Here is a 9,590-nt window from a genome sequence, read left to right as displayed (position 1 = left end):
AATGTATTTGTGCGCAAGGAGGCCAGCCCGCTGCATTACCGTGCTAACACCACCTACTAGAATGATGGCACATACTGAACAGGCAGATGCACAAGGGCCAGTACGTGCTTTGGCAGGGCACTGAAAGAATGGGTCAGTATCAAAAGTTTAGAGACACTGAAAAGTCGGGTGTGGTTTTTTTTTTTTTTTTAACACTATCACCAAATAACATATAGTGAGAGGTAGAAAAGCTATTTTTATTCAGTGATGGCTCATTTGCAGCTCATTCATGTCCTTCAAGAAGTGAGGGACTCCAAGAACCAAAGAGAGCCGTTCAAAAGCACAAATATAAGTTATCATGCATTTATTTATTCTTTTTTAACTGATTTGTAATACAGAGGAAGCAACAGTGCTAAATAGAACAATTTATCATTCTTCCTGGGCATTTGTTTTAAATGTGGTTCTTTCAGTGCCTTGGTGATGGTCTTCCAGAAGACGGCTGAGGCTGCCTGAATTTTGAGAGAACCACCACAGAATCAACAAAGGTATAGATGTTATATTCATGATGCTGAAGGTTCTTGTAGGTAGAATTATCGAATTCTTCTGGAGCAGGCTCAGCAGCTGCTGTGGTCTCTGTGAAAACAAACAAGTGACTGGTGACTATAGGGATGCCACACCAGAGGGCACTATTCTTAATTACTGACCCAACCTTCATATACTGTCAGATCCCTCATCCAGTCAACATTAAGAAACAAACAAACAAACAAGAAGTCAGTATCTACAACAAAAGGATCAGTTTACTAAGTTCTGCTGGTACCTTGTCTGACACTAAAGCAGCACATTAGTAAGAAGTAGGGGAACAGGAATCAGTACAAGTCATCTAATACAGCACAGGTTTTCAAATCCAAACTACCACCTAACGCTGGGGAACGACAGGGCAGAACATTTCATTTATATTTTGAAGACATATGTCTGCATTTCTGGGCTTTTTCATAGTTGCCTTGGTTTTGACTCCAGCCAGAACAGTAGGTGACATTCTTAGCAAGCCAGGAGAGGCAAAGCAGCAGTACAAATGATATATCATCATGTCAGACCACGAGATACAGCTATTAGAACTAATTTATGGACGGAATTTTTTCCATGGGGAGAAATGATGGAATTATTGAGATCGCCACAGTTCAATTTCAAATGCGATCATACTGAACAGTAATACATCAACAGCCTTTGATGTAAATTTCCTTTCTTCTAAATATAATCTTCTGAACTTTGTATCAGTTCTTCTTCCTAAAAGGATAACCTAATAAAGTTATTCGGAACTCCTTACTTCATATTAAAGGCAACATTAATTCTTACACTTTTAGAATATTATGCAAATTTAGGCAGTACCATTTACATAAAAGGTTCCTGATTTTACAACCAAGGAAATTGCAAGAAATAAAGCTTTACTCCCAATATTAATTTATTCTCATATACCCAGAGTTTTAACAATAGGAAAGACAGAAGTATAATCCAGCGAAAAGCTTCATCATACAAATTTGTATGTAGCGGTTTATGTTAGACGGTTGTATTATGAAAAGGAGCCTAATACGACCTACAATAACAATACAAGAACTCAAGCAACTGAACACCAGAATTTCCCTTTGATTATAACACAATTATTGCAATGTAATGCTATCAGTTTAAGAGCGCATATCTTGTAACTTTTAGCAAGAATTGCTTATAAAATGCAACGTTTCATGTTGAGAAGCCGTGGTTTCAACAAAACAACACACACAACCCATGGAAGAAAAATATCCCTGTGCCTACTGCTCAGTTCACACTGAGACAGTTCATAGGAGACAACACTAGAGATATGAAAGCCAGATGATGCTGTCTTTGCTGCAAATAGCCCCAAGGACAGGCAAGTGTAGGCAAGAGTACGTTCAACCTGCAAGAGACAGTTGTTCCAAATTAAGAGGCAGATGCTCAGGAAGAAAAGCAGATGGACTGTCATTTTTCCTGCCCAAACACACTGTACTTGGCTTCTCAAAGGAAAAATTTATCTCCAAGTTCACCCTCCCCATACTTCAGATTTCATCTACGCTTTCTCTCTTAAAGCGCAAGCATGTCACAGGATGTTCTTCTGAAATGAATCAGAGGTATATTTCTGAGTTACCATGCTACTGTTTTGTTACTTACTTAGCAGTTGAAGTCAGCATTTTTGCTGACTGCTTAGCAAGCCTGCTCTACAAAGTGGATGACATCACCTTAACATCCAGGTTTGTAATGGGAAAAATCGCTTTCACGTCTTCAGTGTGCCTGCTGCAGAATTTGCAGATGAACAAAAGAACATGGGAACAGGAGAGAAGTACAGATTACCAATGGCCTCAAAAGAAAGGGAGAAGAAGATACGCCTGGAGATACCAGTGACAGTGTTGAACACAGTTTAGCTATGTTTGACTCTTTGCTACCCCCTGGCACCCAAAGACATTTCACCAGCAGTCAAGGGGTGTGAACCTGCCTGTACTAAGCCCCACCTCTCCTACACCCACTGAAGGAGAGTCCTCTAGCAGGGGCACAGCATGTACCCAACAGAAGCTTCCCTGCTGTCACAGCCTTACCACCTCCACAGAGCAAGAGGAGCTCAACAGCAGAAGTGCCATTTTCAGCAAAGCCAAGTCCTACCCAAACGGGTTTTGCTGGTGTGGTGATGATGATACATCTGAGGCACGGTGGTACTATTGACCCATCAATACAGATCTGCAGGAAAAGTTTGTCACATGGTCTTAACCTTATTCCAGAGGTATGCATCAGAGCAGGGGAGGCTGTTTCATAGATATTCAATGTGTCATAATCTTCACCTTGAACTATTAGCACATTTTAAGACCAAGTCCCCCCTTTCACACTTGAGGTTAACTGAACTCATTTTTGGGGTCTTCAGAGCAGCTTCAAAGCGGAAACAAAAAATAATGCTTGAGCATCTAGAAGTCCACTGTGGAGGTCATGTGGTCCAACCTCAAATGCTCAAGCAGGGTCAGCTAAAGCCCGCTGACCAGGACCACGTCCAGATGGCTTCTCAATGTCTCCAAGGATGGAGACTCTACCACCTCTCTGGGAAACCTGTGCCAGTGCTCAGCCATACTGACAGTGGAAAGAAAAAAAACAAAACAGTGTTTCTTGATGTTCAGGCAAAACACTATTTCAGGTTGTACCCACTGCCCTGTCACTGGGTACCAATGAAGAGTCTTACCTCTGTCTTCTTTGCACCCTCCCTTCAGGTATTTATATACATTGGCAAGATTCCTCCCTGAGCCTTCTCTTCCCTGGGCTGAACAGTCTCACCTCTCTCAGCCTGTCCTCACAGGAGAGATACTCCAGTCCATTCACCATTTTAGTGGCACTTTGCTGGATTCCCTCTAGTAGTTCCACTTCTCTCTTGTACTCGGGAGCCCACAAATGAACACAGCACTCCAGGTGCATCTCACCAGGGAAGGATCACCTCCCTCAGCCTGCTTGCAAAACTCCTCCTAACACAGCCCAGGCTATCCATCAGTGGTCTTTGCTGCAAGGACACATTGCTGTCTCATGTTCAACTTGCTGTCCATGTGGACCCCCAGGACCTTTTCTGCAAGGATATAACTTGGAAGGATATCAAAGCAGCTTTGCAATTATGCTGCTTTTACTTCCAAGTAGGCAAATTCTTTAATTCAAAGCAGCAACCACAAGGGTGGTCTTAAAAACTGTATGTTGCCTAAGTTGAAAGGCAAGAGTGGTAAGCCACCACAGATCAGGACAGAGTGGCATTTGCTACTGAAGTACACAGAGTGAGATCAGTAGGTAAGTTAACAGGACGGGTAGTAAATAAGAAGGGTAAGTTAAATAGGAAAGTACAGCTAGGAAGATGATTCCATGGTGCACGATGCTCTTTCCTAAAACATATCACTGTCTCCTCCCCAAATCACTACAAAAACTGGGTTGTAAGGTCAACCGTGTGCTACTTCAAAAGGACTTGCTTACAACGTACCAATCTCAGAATCAATAGCTATTTCTGGCATTACACTATGATTTCTTAAGTCTAATGAAATCTGAAATGCTGCAAGATTTATAAGAAAAAAAAAGAAAGACAGCAGGATTTAAGCAAAAATCACGACTTCAAATTTGGCTCAGGAGAAAGGCAGTTACCAAATCCTTCTGAGAAAAGAGAAGCGGGAAAATAAGTTTTGTCATATAAATCCAATGACTTTGCTCACAGTGTAAACAAACTTGTTTTCATTTTATAAGTACCTGGTTTATGAAACTATAAATACAGTGAAATGAAGACCACTTCCTTTCACAGCATAACTGGAAACTGAGTATTACTGAGTGCTTATAACAATTAGCAACGAACAAGATTTTATTTTCCAGAAAGTCACTGTTACAGTTAGCTTCAGTAAAGATCAGAGAATCATGAACAGAGAAGATTTGGAAACCCTTTAAAAAAAGTTACACCCTAGCCCAGATGAATCAATACGGTTCAAACAATTTAAAGTTGTACCCTCTACTGTGCTGCTTCTTTCTCCAGCCTGGCCTCCTGCTTCCTGAACGGTCTCCTCCTTTGCTGTAGTGCCCATCACCAACATCGAGCTTTCAGAAGTCTCTTCTTTCAGTTTAGGAGCAGTTACTTCTTCTGCTTCTGATTCCTGTGCCCGCTTCACCTTTTTTTCTTCTTCTCTGGATATCAGTTTTTGCTTTCTGTCTTCCTGAGTCCCTGATGAAGCTTTCAGCCGAAGAGCTGCTACTTGGGTTCCAATGGACTTTTCCTCCAAATAATCAGATTTATGAGCAACACCGGTCAGGTGTCTGCTTTCAGACACCTGCGGTTCTAAGCCCAGCTTCTGCCGATCTGCTTCTTTAGGAGTTGACTTTACTTTGGGGTCTCTTGCTTTGGATTTTGATGTTTCATGGCTGACTGATGTTTTAGAAAATGCAACCTGCTTGATAGGAGACACATCAGTTTCTGTTTTGCATGGTTTCTTCTTAGCTACATATTCTTTCTGGGATTTCTGGGACAAGTTCTCTTTTGCCAGCATTGATGCCTTTACCGCTATGTTCTCAGAAGAGATGGAATCTCGTGTGGGAAACTCAACTTTGGTTTTAATGGCAACTTCTGAATCATCATCATTTTCTTCCTCAGAATCTGAGCTAGAATCTGAATCCGAGCTGGATGAAGATGAAGCTTCTTCCTCAACTAACTCTTTCCTCAAGCCTCCTTCTGTTGCAGGTGTAGCGAGGTTTTCCTCCTCAAGGGAGGAAACAACTGCTCGCTGAGGAAATGCAACCACAGTTTTTCTTGCCATGAACATCCTCATGTCTTCAGCAGAAGGTTTTGAAGCTTCCTCAAGTTTAGTACTAGATATGCTCTCACCTTTGTTTGCAGATACTCGGAGAGAGCTAGAAGACAACATTTTAGGAAATTCAACTGGTGCCTTGATGGCTAGCAGCTTGGCGCTTCCCTGTGGTGCCACTACATCTAGGAAACGGCATAAAAAGGATTATCATCATTATATCCGACACCGCTGTTAATTAGTGATCTTAGTCATACAATTTTAACTTTCTGAGACAATCCGGTACAAAAAGCAAATTGAAAGAAGTTATACTAAATACAGGCATTATGAAGCAGAAAGTTTTAAGGCATTTTAAGTTAAGAAACTAGAGTTCTAGTTAGCATTTTGCAGTTTTCGCTGCTGCAGTACTAAAACTCACAAGTTAATGCCTTTTGCTCCTTGTTTTGCCAGACTCCTTGCATGAGCTGTTTTTCCTCTGTGCTTCAATTCTGCACCACTGAAAATGGTTTACAGACACCTTCTTATCTCAGATGAATGTTAAGATATCTCGTTAGCTAAGTTCTTCAAATTTGCTGCTACAGAGATAATATTTGTCTATGAACAAGCCAGCAAAGCAGAAGACAGAGTAAACAAACATAGCAATAGCCAGCCTCTTGCAATAGTTATCTTCAAAGCAGTACGAAGGGGTGACTCCCAAGAGACAAAACAGCGGACTAAGAGATACCTGAGGCCATATATGAAAGTAAGTATCACTTGTTTGTGCGCCCATGTGACCTACAAACTGAATTGTGTCTAACACAGTTTAACATTATTTCACCAAGACCTTATCTTCTCCAGTCTTCACTGTCTCCACTTCCTATTTTTGGTTTGAGACCTCTTTGTAAAAAAAAAAAGTCTTAGATCTCCTAATGCTTTATTTTAGCCTGCCTTTATTTCTTCAACCTCAAGGATACTTTAATTAAGCTAAATTCTCCAGACAAGGAGCCAACAGTTGAAGAGAAAGCAGCAACTTTCAGCCCCTTTCAGAGAGTACCCTTGGATGCTTGTGCCAATTATATCCTCAAGAGGCTGATGAACAGCGAATACTGTTGCGGTTACAGAAAACAGGAGGACAAAGAAGACTGGGAGCACATTAAGAAGTTGCATCACCACTGAAATTTGAATAGCAAAGCCAACTCCATTATAGTTGCACCACTTCCAACCAGTGGTGTCATTTAACAGATTTCCAGTCTATTGTGCAGATTTATCTGCACAGTTTGGAAACCCAGATGTAAAAGGCCATAAACTAGATGCAGTTTTCCCCCTTACTAGTGTTTTGCAATAATACCTGGTATGATCCAAGGAGTTACTATCATTACTTCTGAACAGAAGCAAGTCTTTAGCAATGTCCAAGTGAAAACATCACAGAAGAGATAGACACATGAAATTAAAAGCAAAATATTTAAGAAAGAAATACAGAGTTCTTAACATAAGTACAAATGAAAAGAAATATCAGTTCACTATACAGGTAATACTTTTGAATAATTCAGACACATACTTCTCTCTGCCAGATGGAAGGTGCAGGGCATGGAGGGAAGGCAGGGTGAAGTAGGATGGGCAGCCACCTTTGAAAGAAGCCTGAGTCCCTGCGCAGACTGACACAGCTGAACAGCAGCCTGCAGAAACTAATACGTGAGGAAACATCACTCAGGATTGAAGGGTTCTTCAAAGAAGCATATGGGGAGGCCAAAGGAACGCAAGAATGCCCAAAGGGATGACAGACAAGTGAAAGCTGAGCAAAAGCTGAAGAAGTATTAATGTTAAGACAGCCTAAGAAACCAAGAAGGCAGGTAACATTCAACTTGACCATCAACAGTAGGTGTTACTGGAAAAATACTTTAAAGAGTAATATTTGGATATGTGAAAAAGATGCACAATTCAATCATACAGCTTTTAATCATAAAGCCTAATAGAGCTGCTACAGACACTTTAATTAGGGTACTTCAACTCTGTACCACCTGATCTGTACTTGCATCGCTTTGCCAAAAGAACAATACATCCAAATCAGTAACAAGAATATTATTCCCAGATGCATTCTAACTGATGCTCGTAACATCAGCATCATTATCGGAACGTGTTTAAAACATGTTCGCACTCAGAAAGGTGGCATGCAGAAATTACAGGTCTATGCCCCATCGGTGACTTTGTAAGTAAACATGACCATTTTATCAAAGCAAAGAAAATTTGCACACTCTGTTCCAGCTAGAATCTGAGAAAGACATCTGCATCCTATACACCTCAACTAACTGTAACCATTTGCAGGGGAAGTAGCTGGCTGAAAGAGGTCTCCTGACACCTTCTGAAATCAGAGCTGCAGGACAACAAATCTAGAAACTGATTCTAAAGTACACCTCAAATACGCTTAAAATAATGCAAAAATAAAATTATAATAAAAAGCCATTTGTTGTTCAATCAAGCTTATATCAATCTATGCAGCAAAGGCTTTCTAAAGCCAGAAACGTGCATTCAGCTACTCTTTCAGTGATCTTTTCAACAGCTGTCAACAAGCCTGATCACTCCTACATATGGTCCCATGGAACTTTACTGTAAAAGCACCATTTGGGATGGGAATCCTACTCACTGAATCACAGTGAGCCTCTATTTACAACCAGCATTTTGCACAAGATATATCCCTTTTTGAAACCTGTATTCATGTTTTGACTTTGGTCAGGGACAGAAGGGGTTCAAATACTTCTGAATGTTGAATGCACTGCAGCACCCAAACCCAGGCCCACGTACTGGCTTGCCTGCAAACCTATGGGGCAAGAAGCATTATAACTAAATTTAACACAAAAAGGCCGTGGTAGTTTTCTGCAGCTTCTCAACACTGTTGCTTGGAGCAGGTATTTGGATTTTGCATCTTTCTCTCTTTCTGTAAAATGGGATGCTTTTTGACCCTCATAATCCATACATTTCAAAAGACAAGGGGGAACATCTGAAGTTCAAACACACATTTTGCACCTCATTACAAAAACAGTAATTTGCTACACTCATTTCCATCAAATTTCAGGCAATTTGCAAAGCTTCTTTAAATTAAGGCAAATGTAACAATAGGTCTCCTTAGGTCTGGTCAAGCATCATGGCAGCTAACACGTTAAGATGAAGGTCAACAGGAAAGAAGCGCCAAGCTCGTAGTACGGCCTATGAATATAAACGTATCCCACACAAACCCACTCCTACCAAACCTTTACTTTTAGTTTTCTTACTACGCAGGACACTTGGGCAGAAATCCTTATTCACATGGTGATGACCTTTCACTTTCTTGGCTTATGTAGCAGCTGTTCAGAGATGCGGCCACGAGCATTTCTAAGCTCTTCTTGCCTACTTAATGACAACCAGAGGGACCTGAACTTCAGACGGGAGCTCCCCGGTCCGACGGGCAGGTAAACTTTTACAGTCTGGGTGCCACCGCAGGGTGCACACACCTCCCCGGGGCTGGCAGGCTGCAGGGGAAGGCAGTCAGCAACCCTGCTGGTTTAGCAGCAGAAAAGGAGGCTCTCCAACCAGCCGCTGCACCCTCGCTTGCTTTTACTTACACCCCACCACCTCTCAGGACGAAACAAGCATCTTACTCGTAGGCGGCGTCGCCATCCCGGAGCCCACCGGCCTGCTGCAGAGCGCCGCGGAGGGGGCCGCCCCTCGCAGCCCCCGGGCCTCCAGCTGCAACACCTGCAAGGCACGGTATAAAACAAATGAACGAGGAGGGACAAAATGATCTCCGGGGTGACAGGGACACGCGTGGGGCGGGGGGGGGGGGGAGGCGTCCCCGCGGTGCCCACGGCGCATGCGCAGTTTCCCTCTCCCGGGCCCGGTACGCAGGTGCCAGCCGCGGCCGGTACCCGCGCACCGGGCCCGGGATAAAGCAAGCGACCGGCCGGCTCGATGTGCTCCTCCCTGCCCCCCTCACCCCGCACCCGGCGCCCACCCTACCGCTTACCTGACGGGTCGCTGCTCGGCCGCAGCCCAGCAAGGAGGGAGCCACCATCTTAGCGAGGACCCTGCGGGCGCAGCACGAACGCCGGGGCAGGTCCGGGTCCTGCCGGCGGGCGGGGCTTAAGCCAGGAGGCCCCGCCCCCTCCCGGTGGCAGGCCCCGCCCCCTCCCGGTGGCAGGCCCCGCCCCCTCCCGGTGACAGCCGCCGCTACGGGAGCGGCGGGTAGTTACTTGTCGCCGGGGGGCCGCCGCCGCGACCCGCACCGGGACAGGCGCTCCCTCCCAGGGGTGGCCACCACGACCTCCCCCGCCGCGCAGGCGCGGCACAGCCCCTTCG

General features: G+C 43.9%; 1 protein-coding gene across 3 annotated transcripts; it reads right to left on the bottom strand.

Moving 5' to 3' along the window:
• Positions 1 to 328: 328 nt before the first annotated feature.
• Positions 329 to 9,583, bottom strand: NDUFV3 (NADH:ubiquinone oxidoreductase subunit V3). 3 transcript variants are annotated; one of them, XM_064472427.1, is made up of 4 exons: positions 9,259 to 9,583; positions 8,894 to 8,990; positions 4,493 to 5,377; positions 329 to 612 (listed from the first exon to the last, which is right to left on the bottom strand). In XM_064472427.1, the coding sequence occupies exons 1-4, from the start codon at positions 9,304 to 9,306 to the stop codon at positions 446 to 448; spliced, it is 1,197 nt and encodes a 398-aa protein (XP_064328497.1). In that variant the 5' UTR covers positions 9,307 to 9,583; the 3' UTR covers positions 329 to 445. The 3 variants fall into 3 exon arrangements, with proteins under 3 accessions (XP_064328497.1, XP_064328485.1, XP_064328492.1); XM_064472415.1 differs by having other exon boundaries at positions 5,363 to 5,467; positions 9,259 to 9,577; XM_064472422.1 differs by lacking the exon at positions 4,493 to 5,377 and having other exon boundaries at positions 9,259 to 9,569.
• Between the last annotated feature and the right edge of the window lie 7 nt (positions 9,584 to 9,590).

The sequence above is a fragment of the Phalacrocorax carbo genome, chromosome 1 (assembly GCF_963921805.1).
Source record: "Phalacrocorax carbo chromosome 1, bPhaCar2.1, whole genome shotgun sequence".
NCBI lineage: Eukaryota > Metazoa > Chordata > Aves > Suliformes > Phalacrocoracidae > Phalacrocorax > Phalacrocorax carbo.
Note: the sequence above shows the minus strand (reverse complement) of the source record. Positions and strands in the feature narration are given on the sequence as shown.

What these genes read in the sequence shown, in the direction of transcription:
- NDUFV3 (XM_064472427.1), bottom strand. Translation starts at nt 9,306, where the DNA reads ATGGTGGCTCCCTCCTTGCTGGGCTGCGGCCGAGCAGCGACCCGTCAG. An exon ending in GCCGAGCAGCGACCCGTCAG is followed by an intron (nt 8,991 to 9,258) that starts GTAAGCGGTAGG and finishes CGTGCCTTGCAG; the next exon opens with GTGTTGCAGCTGGAGGCCCG. An exon ending in AAGAAGCAGCACAGTAGAGG is followed by an intron (nt 613 to 4,492) that starts GTACAACTTTAA and finishes TTGTTTTCACAG; the next exon opens with AGACCACAGCAGCTGCTGAG.